General features: G+C 35.4%; 1 protein-coding gene across 1 annotated transcript in view; it reads right to left on the bottom strand.

Annotated features, from left to right (window-relative positions):
* The window catches only part of LOC107592760 (disintegrin and metalloproteinase domain-containing protein 12-like), a 79,470-nt gene that overhangs the window by 57,375 nt on the left and 3,613 nt on the right, over window positions 1-18,482 (bottom strand). The window contains exons 2-3 of the mRNA XM_016282309.1: window positions 17,091-17,164; window positions 1,188-1,266 (exon numbers count right to left, since the gene is read on the bottom strand). Of these exons, the coding sequence (XP_016137795.1) occupies window positions 1,188-1,266; window positions 17,091-17,164 (153 nt within the window). The remainder of the gene's footprint in view (window positions 1-1,187; window positions 1,267-17,090; window positions 17,165-18,482) is intronic.

Here is an 18,482-nt window from a genome sequence, read left to right as displayed (position 1 = left end):
TGATTGACAGCTCTCCTGTCCCCATGTTGAGAGAAATCAGAAGATGTTACTGTAGTTCTAAAATAAATATGAATATGCATTAATTCATCTCACTCACACAAAAAATTTATTCAGATTCAGTATTCATCAAAATGAATAAAAATAATGCAACTTAGAATATTCAATAATTAAATGTTAAACAACACAAATATCCTTTATGTATTTAATCCCATTCTATTAACCAATGTCTTTGCTTCTGACCTTCGATGATCCAGTTCAACCATAATAATAAGCACACATTACTTTAGACAAACATTCGTGTGTCTTTTTTTATTGCTGAAGTGTGTTGAAATTTCTTCTTCTGCATTCTACTGTACGGACTTAAATTTACTTTCCCTTCGGCCTGAGGCTTATTCATTTCACTTTTGGTGTGAAAAGGCTTTTATATTTGCCAAAAATATAACTTTTTGTATTTTAAAAACAAACAAGCAAGCCCTGTCCAGATTTAAAAAGTAACGCAAAAGTAACGTAACGCATTACTTTCCATAAAAAGTAACTAAGTACCGTAATTAGTTACTTTTTTATGGAGTAACGCAATATTGTAATGCATTACTTTTAAAAGTAACTTTCCCCAACACTGAACAGTTTTTTTTCAACCTCATGTCCTTCTTAAACTTATACAAATTATTCCTTAGAATGCAATGAGTTTTATATCTAAATGGCCAAGCTGCCCATTTCAATTCAATGAAAGTTGTTGTTTTTTAGTTAATAAGAAGATTTTCAAGAATTTCAGTAAAAAAATACTTCAAATTTAGTCTGTTCCTCACATAAAGCTATTGTAAGACTCTGAATTATTAAAATATACAGAGCTTAAGTGTTATGGACCACTTTGTGATTAGAAATCAATGTTTTTTTTTTGGCTTTATTGTCTATGAGGACCTTGAGAGCATTTGGTCCCCATCCACTTTCAGTGGTGTACAGAAAAGAGCAGCTTGGGCTTTTGACTAAACGTCATGTAAAGGAAGAGTGAGTAAATGATGATGATACTACTGTTGAACTAACCCAGAAAAGTAAATGCTGATGTATTACAAGTTGGTCTAATCCCTCTAATAGTATTTGAAATGGGCCAACAATTAATATCCATTCCATTATCTCACTGGGATGTGTGTATACTAAAAGATAAATGTGTATGAGAATGTTTAACTTACCGTTGAGTTGTGAGTGCTCATAACAGTTTGTCCATCTTCCCTATAATGCATCTCAGTGTAATGGCTGGCGAACAGGCCGCTAGAAGAGAAAACACACACACACACACACACACACACACACACACAAACAAATCTATTAAACATTGCATCAGCATCTTCCCCGCCCAGAAAATCTATATTTTTAAAGGAGAATATTTACAAGTTTATGGTTGAATATAAAAAGAAGAATTCCATAAGAGATTATGGAAGTGTGTCAGACAGTAAGTAGAGAGAAAACTAGCTTTTCAAAGATGCACATTAACAGGAAAAGTGGGGCATCGTATGTGTTGTGATCATAGGAAATGATCAGCAGATCCACCAGATCAAATGATGACCCACCAACATATGGGCATAAATGCAATGGGATCCAAAAGTCCACTAAAGAAAATGCTTCTGATTAGCATTTTTTTTCACAATTAAATGAACTTTTTCCAAAAAAAATGTATTCGCTATTTTCCAAAATCTCAAAACTCTGTTTATTTCCAGGTCTAAATATTATTTTGAATCCCACTGTACATACAAATACTTTTCCAATTGGAATGCTGGTTAAGTATATGTGCATGTGTGAACAAAGTAGCTCACAGAAACACAGGGGAAAAGGATGAGTTGTGCTTGCAAGCATTGAGTGTGCATTTTGCTGGCATGTTAAACTCTGCTCAGGCATTGCTGGAAGAGACTACGGAGTGATATGTGACATGATGCTGACATGATGAAATCCAAATGTAATCACCTGAACAACATAAGCAGATCCTCTTTAAGGGCCAGTATGTATGTGTATATGTCTGTGTAGTGTTCCATATTCTGAAATCCTTTTAGAGTGTTTTGTTGTAACCTAAATGTAAGCAGAATTTAAATCAGCTATCCTACTTTAAATTTTATACACAAAAACTCTAGAGACCAGCTGCAGAGCCAAAAATCAAACAAGGGAATTTTTAAAGAATTACTCTTTGTAGCCCAGTTTATTTTAAGCCCAAATTAAGTGTTTTGTACTTAAAAAAAGAAAAAAAAGTTAATGACAATTCAGCTAACTAAAATGTAAAAAATAATGGGGTATTGTTTCAAACTGTGAAGAAATACTTTGTTACAGAAGCATATTAGTATTATTAAACACACACACACAGGTTTGTTTTTGTGAAAAGTGGGGACATCCCATAGGCGTATTGGTTTTTATACTGTACAGACCGTATATTCCATTGCCCTACACCAACCCTACCCCTAAACCTACCCCTTACAGGAAACTTTGTGCTATTTCAGATTTTCAATACACTCCATTCTGTGTGATTTATAAGCGTTTTGAAAAGTGAGGACATGGGGTAATGTCCTGAAAAGTCACCTTCTCCTTGTAATACCTATGTCATTATACAAATGTATGTCCTCATTTGTCACAAAAACGTGCACACACACACACACACACACACACACACAGGTTTGTTTTTATGGTTTATGGGGACTCCCCATAGGCGTAATGGTTTTTATACTGTGCAACCCCTTACAGAAAACCTGTTTGCATTGTTACACTTTCAGATAAACATCATTTACTATTTAAAAAAATAGTTTTTCCCTTCGTGGGGACCACAGGCCAGTCCTCACAATGTCAAAAATGTCAGGTTTTACTATCCTTGTGGGGACATGTGGTCCACACAATGTAGCATAAACAAGTACACACACACACACACACACACACACACACACACACCTTGACAGACCTCACACTCCTCATATTTCTCCTTTGGGCTTATGCATGCCATAATTATGCCCTTGTATACATACACATTCATCAAATGAACATCAGGATATGAAAACAGATCCATTGTTTGTATTCTCCGGGCAAAACTTCATTTCGAATTCGCCTCATGAACCTGCCTGGTTTAGACCTTGGGCTAACGTATTAGTAAAACACACCAGCTCAGCTCTCTCAAGTACGGGGGCTGCTGCCTCCATGGTCGCTGTGAGAACAGTCATTTTTGGTTTAACGTCATTAGGCCATCTTTCAGTAATGACAGCACTCCAGTCCAGTTCCCATTCTCCTCGATTTGATCCACATGCCAGTGGAGGAACGGTTCGTTGTTTTGGAAGGAACTTCAAAGCCTCTAGTCAAAAGGCTTTGATGTTCTTGGGGATGAACTGGTGTGACAGCCATCCAAATCCGAATCCCAAACGTTGCGTGACTCCCTCAGTGCCACAGAGCGAAGAGCAAGGGAATGTGGGAGTTTGTCCACAGGGAAGTGTGAATCATAAAAGAAACGATGAACGTGGTGTAATATGCCAATTAGGGTGGTTACAAAAGAGAAAGTCCACTAAGGCTGGAGTACGAAACAAGCCTCGAGCGGTCTACACCATGTTCGCAAGTTGTAGGCCTTGTAAATGGCCACTGAAAGCTCAATACTGTACAGAAAAGAGATGTACATGCAGAACTCCACATGGAAAACCATTTATGCCTACAAGTTAATTGTGAGATTAAGTTTACAATAAAAAAAATCACATTGTGAGAATTGTGTAATTTTTTGATACACATCACAATTATGTTAAAAAAGTTGCAGTTGCGAGGTCAATTTGTGAGATCACTGTCACACTGTGAGATTTAAAGTCACTCTGAAAATCACAACTGTGAGATACAGCGTTGCAATTGCAATATATAAATCAATTTTTAAAGAGATATAGTCACATTGTGAGACATAAAGTTACAATTTGCAAAACAAAAATCAAAGCTGCAATTGTGATATATAATATTGTTTTGAGAGATATAGTCGCATTGTAAGATATAATATCACATTGCAAGAAACAAAGATGGACTTGTGAGATACTAAGTCACAATTACAAAAAACAAAGTTGCAACTGCGATATATAGTTATTTTTAGAGGTATAGTCACATTGTAAGATATAAAATCTCATTGCAACATACAAAGACACACTTGTGAGATACAAAGTCACAATTACAAAAAACAAAATTGCAACTGCTATATATATAGTCATTTTTAGAGATATAAAGTAGTCACATTGTAAGAAGTTGCAACTGTGTGACACGGAATTGCAATTATGACAAAGTTGTAATTGTGATATATAAAGTCATTTTTAGAGATATGGTCTCAATGTGAGATATAAAGTCACACTGCAAAATATATATTATCAATAAATACTGTACGAAGCTACCATTACAAAACACAAAGTTGCAATTGCGATATATAAAGCTGATTTTAAAAGATGATCACATTGTGAGATATAAAGTTACTACAAGATATAAAGTCACAATTGTGTGATACAAAGTCGCAATTATGAAAAACAAAGCTGCAATTGCAAAATATAAAGTCATTTTTTGAGATTTAGTACAATTTTAAGATATATACTGTATGAAAGTTGCAATTATGACAAACAATACTGGAATTGAGTCATGGAAAAGTTGGAATTGCAATATAGAATATAAAGTCACATTGCAAGATATTATATAAAGTCACAATTGAGATACTAAGTTGCAATTAAGAAAAATAAAGTTACAATTGCAACAAAGTCATTTTGTGACTTACTGTATGAAGTCATATTGTGAGATAAAAAAAGACACACTGCAAAATCAAGATATAATGTCACAATGATCTTTTTTAACTTTTACTCTGAGGCATAAGCAGGCTCCATAATAACTCCATGTGACATACTTCCCGGTGTGATTTGCCTGAAGACATTCATGTCATAATGCATTTAGAGAGTGGTGAGTTAATAAGGAATTTACAAACATGCTTGGATAGACCCCTGTCTATAACTTGTACTGTTGCTATTTTAATATTTCATGTTGTGAACCATTTTTGATGTCTTAAAGGAGGTAATGACTGTCGTCCCAGAATAACTCTGACTACACAGTTACCTCAGTAAGCACAGGCACAGTGACCCACAAAAGGGTGTTTGATAGAGGGCAATATGAACTTTCTCACAGACAGCATCGTAAGCACTTCAATACTTATAAAGACCTCCTCTAACAAACCTGCAGAGAAGTGCAACTTGTCTAATGATCAACTAAAAAGGCCAGAGAGCAGTGTTATGTGTGTGCGTGTGTGTGAAGTAGATCTTGACGCAGTGTCTTGAGATATGAAACACTGAGCTTCTCTAATCCTCTACTCAATCTCCTTGAAATCCCAGCCCAGAACATACAGAGGATGGGTGAAGAGGTGAAACATGCTCAGAGGAATCACGCAGTATATAAAAAAGACTTGATTGCTCCACTAAGTTGAAATTATTTTGTAGCTTATAGATACGTATACACACACACACACACACACACACACACACACACACACAAACACAAATATATAACGTTTATAAATCTGGGGCCAGCAAGATGCATTAATTCAATCAAAAGTGACAGTAAAAACTTTTAGAATGTTACAAACATTTAGATTTCAAATAAATGCTGTTCTTTTAAACTTTATATTAATCAAAGAATCATGAACAAATGATCACAGCGTTCATATAAATATTAAGCAGCACAACTGTTTTTAACACTGATAATAATAATATATCTTGAACACCAAATCAGCACATTAGAATGATTTCTGAAGGATCCTGTGACACTGAAGACTGAAATAATGAAAATTCAGCTGCAGAAAATGTAGCTTTACCAGCAGAGAACAAATTAAATGTTTAAATATATTTAAATAAAAAACAGTTATTTAAAATTGTCATAATATTTCACAATATTACTGTTTTTACTGTATATATATACACACACACATATACATACTGTATATATATATATATTCTACTACAGCTCTATCATTTCAAATTCTGCCACAGATCTATAATGGCTGCAATTAGTTCTGACCGGCTCTTGCATACACAGCATGTTTATTTATTTCCTCAGAGTTTAGATACAACAAACACTCATTAAAAGACCACCTCAGGTGGCTTTATTTTAGAATCTAATTCATTCTGAGCAATGTAAATAAATGAAGAAATATGTTATATAAAATGCCTCCATCTATAATTAGTCTGTACATACACACTCTGCAGTCAACAGTGCCCATTATGACTGAAATCAATAACCATCGATCCCTGAAATTTCACAGCCTGCTGACTTCCATTATATGTAGATAACAATCTAATTACAGGTTTGTTCGCAGACTCAGGTTAATCGTGATAAATGCACTTGTTCATTAGATGCTGCAGAGAAAAAAATCGGCACTCTTTCTTTTCTCACTGTTTTTCAGGTTACAGTGACCTTTGACAGGAAAAAAGGCCACATGCATTGTGATGACAGAACAATGACAAAATGATGGATGTAAAATACTGGGCCAAAAGCAACAACTGTTATTTACTGCAAAACATAATGTTTGAGTCATATTTTGTTATAATCTGTCACGTGAATACCACAGTACAGAGATGACACCAGATGTGGTACTATGGTACTTATTTTGATATATACCATATTACCCTTTTGTATTCATGTTGCTTAGCACTTCAAAGAATACCATGACAACACTATGGTATGTCCCTGTGGTACAAAAATACACAGTATTTTCATGGCGCACATTGGAAAAGACATTTACAATTTGTCCAAAAATCATGGCATTAGTGCCATCACCAAATAACCATATTAATATTTTTGGTACTATTAAGTTACTGAAGCTCAGACTTCATACTTTTTTACTTCTATTCTATTAGACTGTTAATTGACTCCATATCTGACTAATACGGTTTTAACAGTCAGGGGGAAAAATGAGCTCTGAAACGTTTAAGCGGAAGCGTGAAGTCTCACTGGAGGAGAGAGAAAGTGCAAGAGGTCTTGAACATCATTTGGCCCTTTTAATTAGACAGTTCATTTCTCTGCTGGAAATTAAAAGTGTCCATTACTGCTCTTTCTGACACCAACAGGCTCTAAAATGGACACAAAAGTGATAACTGCAGCAGAGACTGAAATACTGTGAATGGAGACACATTTTTTTAAAAGCACTATTTTTAACTTGATGTGGTATCTTACAAACACGACGCACATGGTGTCAGATGCTGAAAAAGTAGCGAGACCTGATTCTCTTTCGCCTTTTCTCTCCATCTCTCTATTTTAAGGTGGTAATCTTGTTTATTTGATAAAAAAAAAATTCTCTCTCTCTCTCATCTTCTCTCTGCTTTGAAACGTGTTACCAAAGCAGACACCAACATTGAAGAAAGTAAACCAACTCTCACACAAATGCACACAAACACACACACACACATACTAGAGAACAAGACTGGTCTGAAGACCTAATTCCATTTCCACACATTGCTGTGTCTCCAATTGATTTAGCTTTCCACACTAAGATTCACAACACAAGATTCATATAATGGGATGAGATGGGGGATGGTTGAGGATGAAGGACAAGATGAAATCCTTCAGGCTAGAGAAATATTTTTCTATATGCTCACCGTCTGGGCTCGGTATGTCTGCAAGAATCAATGCTCTACAGTACGTCTAAACATTAGCTTATATTTAAAACAAACACACACAGGCGAACATAATATAGAAGAACCGGTGGCTTTTTAAAGTTACCAAATTAACGCATGCAAATAATTCAATATGTTTAATGTTATTGTTTAAATGGAATTAACATGTTTATTCAATTTGTGTTCTTGTAACAGTTTCAATAAATGATGGAGAAAGACTCTTTTTATGGGTAATTTTGTTATAAATCAAATCTAGAAAGAACGTTTAACAAAAGTAAAGTCATTTGTAAGCGCATATGAGCCAAAATCATCCCCATTAAGCATCTCCTAGTCTTCCTTTTATCCACTGCAAAAATATAAATGCAAAAATATTTTTAATCAGTATTTTTTGTCATTTTCCAGTAAAAATATATATAAACAGCCTTTTCAGTGAACGTTTTTTCTTGTTTTAAGTACATTTAATAAAAGTTAATTGCGTTTATACTTAAAACAAGAAAAGTTATTGTTAGTCAAGTAAAAAAACATAATCACATCCGGTTGCTTCTTTTTTTTACAGACAGAAATACTAATTAAGAACATTTGATGTTTATTTTCTCTTTCTTTCTCATTCCTTTAGTGAACTTCCTTCTGTGGCTTCTGTCATGTGTGTAACTCTGTGTCTGTATGAGGAAAGATCTCAGGAAAGCCCAGTTCCTTTGGTCTGTTTTCAGGCTCTAGGGTGTTTCAGTCTGAGTGTGTATCTGTCTTTGTATTTGTTTGTGCGTGTCTTTGGGGAATAGATTCAAAGATCAACCAGTATGTTGAAGTTCTCCTTGAAGAACACACCATCCTGTCATCCAAGAAGCATGTGTGAATGTGTGTCTTTGTTCACGCAACATACTGCAAACTTTGTTTCCAAATCCAATCTTTAGGGCTAATTTTACTTAGTTTCAAGTCGTATTGTGTTACTAAACATCAGATTTCAACGCTACTTGAAGTAGCCAGATATACCAAAGAAGAAAGTGAAAGAGTAGCCTAATTCATTGATCCACACCAACAGCATTTCTGTTCATATATTTAAGCTATATCACATGACCACATGCTGTTGTTTTTGGAACTGTGATATTCTGAGTGTGATTCCTGGTGCTTTCAACAGTTCATCAACCAAGAATTTAATACTCAAATAATACTCAATAAATTTATGACAATATTTCTAGTTACTTCCCCTATTTTTTGCTACGCAAAAGGAAATATTGGTTACACTTTTTTTTTAGGTGTCCTTGTTACAGTGTAATTATACACAGGGGTGCACATACGTTTTTCAGCCTGGTTTTTCAGAACCTGGAGATTTGGTTTGGTCCTCACACTGCACATAGTATGACATAGCGTGACCCATGAAATATAACTATAATTAATTATATTATATTAAATAATAATAGTGATAATATTATTGCACTTTATTTAGTTAGTTTAAAAAAATTATAAATAAACAAAATAATACAGTGTGATAATACTATTATATTTTAAAATAAAAATGGAGTATTAAATACAAATACAATTATTTTATAGTAAACTTTAAAAAAAAAAAGCAAATATTAACTTTTTTTCCCAATTTCATCATTTTCAACCTTAAAATCAGCAGGCTTTTATTTTGGATGGGTTGCCGGCAAGTAAGAATATGGCTTCCGGGTTTAGCGCTGCCGATTGAAGAGCTCAGTGAATGAAATGTCACCAGCAAAAGTAACAAAGACAGATGACAGAGGAAGAAAATGACAAATGAGAATGGAAAAAACAGGAAAAGCAAGAAAAAGGCTTGGTTTGCACCTGGTTCCCAGCTAAAGGCTGGGAAACACTACACAATTTTAAAATCTGAGCATATCTTAAAACACTATCATACACTTGCTGACTTTGTAAATAATTACAGAGGAAAATCTGGGCAACATACACTAGTGAGATCACACTACCAGACTTTCAATTCATCATGATCACAACAAACTCGCACAGAAACACATTCATTGTTGCTAGAACATGTGTGACAAATGAAAGCAAAAGGCACTGTACAATTGGCTAAAATCTCTAGCTGGATGGAATCAAAGTCTGAAGGTAAAAAATCAGAGTCTGTGCTCATCACACTATACGATTTTATATGAAATTTGTCAAGTCAAATCTGCAGACTAGCTCTGACTTTCGGCAACTAGCGTCAGCTTGTCTAGACTGTAAATTGGTACAAAAATCTGGGCAAAAGATATCTGGTTATGTTCCAATAACATTTGAAAAATGATAAATGTATGTAATGTTTTCTTTTTCTTTTTTTTATAGAACAATGTTTTGTGCATTTCAAAAGATCTAATCACAGGTGGTCAGCGCTAAGTTTATCAGATCGATCTACATTCAATAGTTAGAAGCTTGTATGAACATCATACTTTGTAGCATAAGTAAATGCACCTTTTTGTTTTATCAACATGCAGCGAACCTCAATGTTCTGAGGTGCAAGTTCTCAATGCAGCTGCAAACCTTACTCAAAAAGTGCTGTAGCTCTCTGCAGGTCTTTACAGCTTCCTGTGAATAACTTCCCTTTGGATACAATACTCAGATCATTGTTTGTCAGCTCTCTCTCCTTCTTTCTGAAAACCCCCTTGTTTTTCACTGGAGCGTTTCCTCTATTTTTGCTGTTACCGCAACCGGTCGATAAATAAGAATCACTTCCTGGTTTGACTGTTGACCTTCAGTGATGAGATCATGGAGCGGTCAGCTGCTAAAGACTCCTGGGAAAACAAAGTGAGGCTGAATGGCTGTGAGACCGAGACCTTTAAAGCTTCAGCGCTCAGTGAGGAGAGAAACTCAAGCTAGATATTCAATAACTGTAAGCTCACAATCTATCATTCTATGCTGCAAATTGCCGCTGAATAGTCAAAATCATGTTTTTTAAATGCTGAAAATTATTTTAAATAATTTAAATAAATAAATAAATTAGAAAAATATTACGATGACAAACATATTTTAGAAATAAGGGGAAAAAAGACTATAAAACAGGCCACAGATGTACACAAACTGTGAGTCAAGACAGTGAGGAGAAAGTTCATAATCAAAAGACTGAGTGCATACAGTACACAGAACATATATTGGCACAGGATTATTAAAAAATACATCTTCTGGGGAAAATCTCAAAAACCTGCAGTTCCTCACGTTCTAAAGTTGAAATGACTTCTGTGAATCGCCTGACTTAGATAAATATGCCAAAGACTCTTCTGAACATTACACTTCATAAAGCCCATATGAAAAATAATCCAGAAAGGCATAATTTACCATATACTTGGCAACGCTCTATTTCACCCTTATGTTCTCTATTCTTTTTTATCATCTAAGCAGCCTGCTGGTGACAAACCAATCCATACAGCGTTTCAAACGAGCTGCGCTTGCTTCATTGAGGGATGGTTAGAACCAAATTACATTAGCATAACTCGCCCTCTGTGTTTCTCTCTTTCTATCTCATTCCCTGCCACCAACTGTGGATAATGCGCTAGCACACACACACACTGACAAACAAAAAAACACTGATGTAAGCTTCTCCTCATAGCTCTTTCTGCTTTCCGCATCTCTGACAACTGACCCACTTCGGTCGCCGGGATTTTGCCAAGTAAGACATGTTCCTGGATCAACATCTTTTGTTGATCCTGGATCAACATTACTGTCCAAAAATGTAGACTAAACCCAATACCTACCCCTAAACCTAAACCTACCCATAATTTATTCCTAAAATCAGTGTGAAATGATAGCTGATTAACAAGGGTGTAGAAGCACCTAACCCTGATCGTAAGCCTAAAACAGATATTTCCTGAAAAATTATCCCTCAATTCTGATTGGTTAATTGGAATGTTGTTCCAGGATCAACAAGGATGTTGATCCAGGAACATGCTGTACTTGGTGAAATCATGTTCACCGACCCACTTCACAGAGGTCAAAAGCGCCAGAGTTCAGCAAGTTCTTGATTTCTATGTCTTGCAGGTAAATTACATATTAAATATTTTTATACAGAGGAAAACAAAACATACAAACATGCTTTTGTAAGTAATTAGGGAGAGTACAGGGCAAAAGAAGGATAACTGCCTCAAAAAAAAGCAGGAGGCAAAGATGCAAGAAAAAGATTTTATTTTAATTTTAGTTGTTATTCACCATGCAAAATGTATAGCCATGATACCAGGATATTGTGGTTGGTAATTAGGGAGAGTACAGGGCAAAAGAAGGATAACTGCCTCAAAAAAAAAGCAGGAGGCAAAGATGCAAGAAAAAGATTTTATTTTAATTTTAGTTGTTATTCACCATGCAAAATGTATAGCCATGATACCAGGATATTGTGGTTACCAGGGTGTCACCAAATAAGTTTGGTCACTTAGAAAAGTGTTACAAGTTACGTGCTGCAGTTTAAAACAAAGGGTTAGGAATGTGTTTAATTTCATGAGCAATAATTATAGTGATTCTTGCCTTAAAAGCACATTTCTTTTGTTCGTCTGACAACTTAATTTTGGCATAATGAAAATATGAATTGTTTTTACATACTTCTAAAAAAACTAGCGTGTTGTCCTGTCATACACTGTCATTAAGAGCTTTGTCAAGGACGTACTGTTATTATGTTCTCTCTCTCTCTCCCACATTCATGCACTCTACAACCCCTGATTACACTACACACCATGTCATTAATTTTAGCTAGAAGACAGAAGAAATAATTGAAGGCTCTGAGAGGAGTAATTTGTAACAGATGGAAAGTTCACAAGCGAGTCCACAAGTGAATCCATAATTGAATGTGGCACTGTATACCTCATCTTCCAGTTTCCCCCTTTCATTGTTTGCTCCATCTCTTACTCTCAATCTTTCTAACTTTGTGTATTGCGCGACTGTTCTATAGAGCAACAAACAATCAAGGTAAAAGACAGCCTACCTCCACAACAATACATATTGTGTGGAATGTTTAATAACAGGAGAAGCCTATATGAAAGACCGTTTAAAATCTACAATACCTCACACCTTCACCTTACAGCCACAATAAATAAATAAAAACATGAAAAGAAATAATAATAATAATAATAGAAATAATAATAACAATAATAATATGGATGATGATGATAACGATAATAATAATAATATAAAAAATAAAACAATAAAAAATGCATGGAAATATAATAACATAAATATTGATGATGATGATGATGATGATAATAATAATAATTAAGTCACTTTAGATTTATTAATAAAAACAAACAAACAAATAAATAATATGTATGCATAAAAAGAACAACAACTTTAATAGCAATATTTTCCATTTGTCTTCATATAACACTTACAATTATTTTATTTTTATACTTATTTTTTTCAGCCAACTGAATAAAACAAGCTGCAAGAAGTTTACAGAGGACTCAATACATTTGTGATTACATGTAAAATAAAAAGTAAGTAAATTAAGTCCGATAACATTGTTTTTCCCTTCCACCAGTGTTTGCCGCATTGTTGACGGTATCTGTCAGACAAAATCGATCATCATCTTCGACCTGTTATCACTTCTAAAATATTATGAATTATATTCATTATCTAGCATTACCTTACAACTCACATGATACCTTATGTAACTTGAAATCTTTGACATTTACTTCATCTTATTTAATATTTAACTCAATATTTATTTTTAGCTCTAATATAATCTGCAAAGTGTGAGTTTTTTAAAGAGAGGTCCACTGTCAAAGACTTTAAAAACAGCTGCTTTAGAAAAACACATGTTTCTAATTCATCTCTGGCCTGATGTTTAAAGGTCACTTCAGGTGTGTGCATTTTAGTGTGCGATTGTGTCAGGTGTTGAAGGACTCCCTCCTCATTATCCTCACCTTCAGAAGCATCACAGGGCCAGTCTAATAGTCCTCTGGTAATAGTGTGGACTCAGTTCATTAGTTTTACTTCAGCTTGATGCCTAACATCAGAGTCAATAATGCCATTCTCACACAAACAAGCACACTCTTCCCTGTCCATTCATGGACACTGAGTCTAAGTTTCTATAGAAATGTTAGCAGTCGTCACAGTAATGACATGTTTTGTGAGCTTGGCTAAGCTCCTTTCTGTTTGGCTGAATAAAAGGAAGCCTTTCAATGGCACACGTTCCGTCTCTTCCTCAGTAACAGCTGTTTGTGTCGACCAGAATAAGCTCTAAATCTTCCTACAATCTTCCTTCATTTAACGTCCTGTGGACTTTGATCAATGCGGTGTCTGGGATGTTGACTCTAACGTCATTATCAAGATTTACAGTCTAAAAGAGGCAGAACACTTCAGTAAAACCTACAAATGAAAAAAAAGTGACTGACAGCTAACTGAAAGTAGGGATGCTACGAGCTAAATTTTTCAGTAGCGTGAAAGGAGCTCATCAAAATAGTGCAGATTTTCCAGTAACAAGCTATTTTTACAAGTACAACATTGCTGTTTTTTATGTCACATATTGCTCACGCAGCCTTACAACAGAGCGAACAGCGGCAATAATCAAACGCACTCTCTCAGAAAGTGTGTCTCGCTTTCTCTCAAGTACCGCTGGGAAGTCCAATTAATTTTAGCGAATTAGTTTGTTTCGGACGTTGCATTACAACGAACTGGCTCCAAAAATGAATTCATCCTTTCATGTCACAGAGTAATAGTTTTTCCAGTCACTGTGGAGCATTGTTCATCTTTTAGATGTTAAATACTGCTGTTCGGCATTTCATTGATAGAGACATTTGTAACATTTTTTATTAGGAAACGGTGAAAAAAAAGAAAAAGAGCATATAACAGTACTTCATACAACTCCAGTCAATTAATTAATGTCTTGTAAAGCGAAAAACTGCATGTTTATAAGAAACAAATCCATCATTAAGGCATTTTAACTTGAAACCATAATTTTAATTACTATCCATAATGACACTTCCTCCAGTGAAAAAGTCCATCCCCTGTTGTCTTCTTACATCAAAATCATATTTGTTTAGAACTGTTTTGGACTGTTTTCACTTGTAAACAGTGCTTGATCTGTGCATGTCTCTCCTTACTCAGATGAGCCAATTTTTTAACTGGAGAAAACAATATTATGGATAGAGAACTCATATGAAGCTATAAATAATGGATTAGTCTAAATAATGAATTTCTTTCTCACAAACATGCAGATTTTCACTTTATCTGACACTAATTAATTGACTGGTGTCGTGTGGATTATTGTAAAGTTTTTATTAGCTGTTTGGACTCTCATTCTGACGGCACCCATTCACTGCAGAGGATCCATTGGTGAGCAAGTGATGTAATGCTAAACATTGTTTTGATGAAGAAAAAAAATATGGCCTGAGGGTGAGTACATTTTAAGAAAATTTTCATTTTCGGGTGCATAATGAACCAAGTTATGCTTTATAACTTGTAGTACTACTTTTTAAAAGGAATAGCTCAAACTTCTTTTTAATTTTGAGTAGCTTGCTATAGCTTAAAATTAATTTCCCAGTCATGCTAAATAAACTTGTTTAAGGAGGCCTAAAAACATCATACACACGCTCTCACTGTGTCTGGCTTTTTGATACAGACTTTATGGTAAGTGCTTTTTGTCTTGAGAGGAACATGGCCCTTAAGAGAATTCAGCAAATTAAGCTGCAACTTCACTGGGCAGCTGCTGATTAGAGTCTATCAGCGTTACAGCGTTCACTTCAAGTCTATGACAGTCAGCTCTGAAGCCTCAGTCGCCATCGCACACAGCCCTAAGCCATTTATTTTGGAAATCCTTTGGATGAGCAATCAAAGGTGGCAGTGCTTTCCTGTTCGTTATGAGTTCAACAGAGTTCAAGGCTGTTGTTTGGTCTGTGTTATATAGCTGATCTGTACTTAGAGAATACAGGAAGGAGAAGTCCATAGAGTAAAACAACAATGATTATCAAATTCATCAGAAATGAGTTCAGGATGAGGTTAGATGAAATTCAGAGAAAGATGGGAACTATCAAAGCTTTTTTATCAAATGCATTGTCAAAGCAGCTAGAGTGAATAAATGAGATCCTCGGTTTTATTGTGGCCTGAAAAGATACACGCTGGCTGTTTTATTTGTCGGGAACTTGCCACTTGTTCATCTGTCATTAATATGCAGTGAATCACTTTGCATGTGTAGGAAAGCTTTCAAGATCTGACACTTCTTTGTAAAAAGGCTCATATTAAACACTGTGGAGTTGCACTGGATTTCAAAATCCATGCAAATATGTTTGTATGGTAGTGTCTTGATTGTTATGATTACTGTGATGATGTGCACACAAAGCTTCATGGTCCTTCTAGAGAAATGAGTGTCTGTCTTCTGGGTTGGGCTTTTTTATTTCTGGATGAGTGAAGTTTTTTGTTGTGGTTTTGCTGTGGGAAAGAGTTGAACTCAGCTTAATGTACAGAGAAGGTCAGTGTGTATCAGACGTCCCTGGACACCAGTCCCTGGAGTTTCATTGTTGGCTCGTCGGTTCTTTTTTCTGTCTGTCTTTATTTCTCTGTTCTTTTCCATACAGAAATTTAATATATGACATATATTGCTCTATATTAGTGCCACATATGTTACCTATTAAGCAATATCCTCTAGATATACATCTAGATATAAATTTATAGCATATTTAAAATTTCCACAGTAAAATTTGTAAATGTATACATATGTTAATAATATCTACTGTATATGCATAAGGAAGTATAAATATATACATATATTACATTTGCGTATGGGCTGATTGACCACACGTATCTTTCAGATCCATTTAAGAACATAGGCTATAATTTCACATACTGCTAAAAGTGTATATGATTTATAATTCTGCTGAACTGAAATGCTGAACTGTTCTCAAACTATTCTGTTCAGTTTAATTCTGAATAGTGCATAACCTTGGTAAAAGACACAGAAGAAGTGAAAGAGAGAGAAAAACCTAGACATTTATGTTTTCAGCTGCTTAATGTTTCAAACTGTTGAGTTTCACTCTGCTTGAGTGCCCCTTACTACATTAGTCGTTTACTGCATTAGCCCATTTTTTATGTATTGCAATATTAAATATCTTTTTTATCCACATAAGTAAGTCTTACATCATGGTGACATTAATTGTGTGTGTGTTGGTCAGTAATGCTAAAAAAAACCCTGTGCTGCCTGCTCTTTTCCATGCTGTACCAATGAATATGAACTGGCACATTTAAGCTTCACAAAGGACACAAAAGCACCATGAAAGTATCATGAAAGTGATTTATACGACTTATGCATTATATTCACATTCTTCTAAGTGATGTAAATGATGTAAGTAAATGATGACAGAATTTTCATTTTTGGGTGAACTATCCCTTTAAGTTACTTTAATGTGTTTTGTTTTGTTGAGACAGGATCTGCATTCAGTGATCCTGCTAGAGCTAGATCATGTGGTTTTGTAAAAACTCTGTGTGTCTGATCATGTGTGTGGAGATTTGAGAGTCAGGAGTGTTGTGAGAGAGACTTACTGGTTCTTTTCCACAGATAAAATCAGCTGTTGTCCTTCTGCTTGGATCAGGATGCGCAGCAAAGCAGGAGGCGTCTAAATAAATGAAAAACAAAACAATCACTTCATGTCCTGTTTTCCTATTTCAACCAATTTTCTTTAAACCCTGAACCTTCCCCATTGAAACAGACACACATACACATACAGCACACACAGCCTTCACACCTTTGAACGATTCAGGATTTGATCCAGCACACCAGACAGAGCCACAGAGCCAAAAGGAAGCCTTCCAACTGTCATTTTACACATAATAATGTGTCAAGCACTCTGCACAGGGCCAAGACTGATGTGTTCATGTACAGCCACTGCATCTTTATTCGCACGACTCATTCAAAGACATGGGGAATATTAACTGAACTGCGCACACAAATATTATTTAAACATAAACTGCTTCACGAGAAATAACAAAAACCCGGCTAGCAGCAAGGCCAGAAATGTTCAAGTGAGTGGATCTTGGTGAATTGGGGTGGACCTCTGTTGTACCTGTTCACAGTGTTCTTTCAATGTAAATGTTTTATATTTCTTTTGTTTGCCTATATGAGACAATGTACTGTATGCTGCTTTTTCACAGCCTAATGTTCAGCTGCACAGTTAAATTGTAAATCTGATGGGGTACTTTCACACAGTTTTTTCTGTGTTTATGTTCAAATATGTGTTTACTTAAAGGGGTCATATGATGCGATTTCAATTTTTCCTTTCTCTTTGGAGTGTTACAAGCTCTTGGTGCCTAAAGAAGATGTGTAAAGTTGCAAAGACTAAAATCTCAAATCCAAAGAGATATTCTTTATTAAAGTTAAGAGTCAACCACGCCTACCTAAAACGGCTCGATCTAACACGCCCCCACATGTCTATGTCACGGTGTGGGAAGATTTGCATAAAGCCGCCCAAATGTTCATGCAAAGAAAGAAGGCATAACTTTTATTCTCGCTGTTGCCGCCACCGCCATGTTGTGGAGTCGCTGTGTGCTTCGTTTTGAAAGCGAAACTACTTTGCTTGGCCTTCCAAAAGAGGACACAACTAGAAATCAGTGGTTAAGTTGTATTTACAACACTGTTCCAGAACAGTTCAACCCAAATATTCAGATGTGTGCTGCGCATTTTATGGAGGACGAGGACTGTTTCCTGAACCTGCAGACTAGCCTACAATGCATCTGTGCTCAAAGGCTGTTTCTATAAAGTGGGGCAGTTCCAACTTTGCAAGGACAGTCTGGCGCTTCTGAGTCGCAGCCTGTAAGTACGTTTTTATATTTAAATAATTTGCGAGTTTTGAGCAGTGTAGAGTAGGCTTGTTGTTTGTTGTTTCTCCGATCACAAATGCAGACATGGTTTTATGTTTACGCAGCGCGATACGCAAC

The sequence above is a fragment of the Sinocyclocheilus grahami genome, unplaced genomic scaffold (genome assembly GCF_001515645.1).
Source record: "Sinocyclocheilus grahami isolate Dianchi unplaced genomic scaffold, SAMN03320097.WGS_v1.1 scaffold158.1, whole genome shotgun sequence".
In the NCBI taxonomy this organism is placed as follows: Eukaryota; Metazoa; Chordata; class Actinopteri; order Cypriniformes; family Cyprinidae; genus Sinocyclocheilus; species Sinocyclocheilus grahami.
Note: the sequence above shows the minus strand (reverse complement) of the source record. Positions and strands in the feature narration are given on the sequence as shown.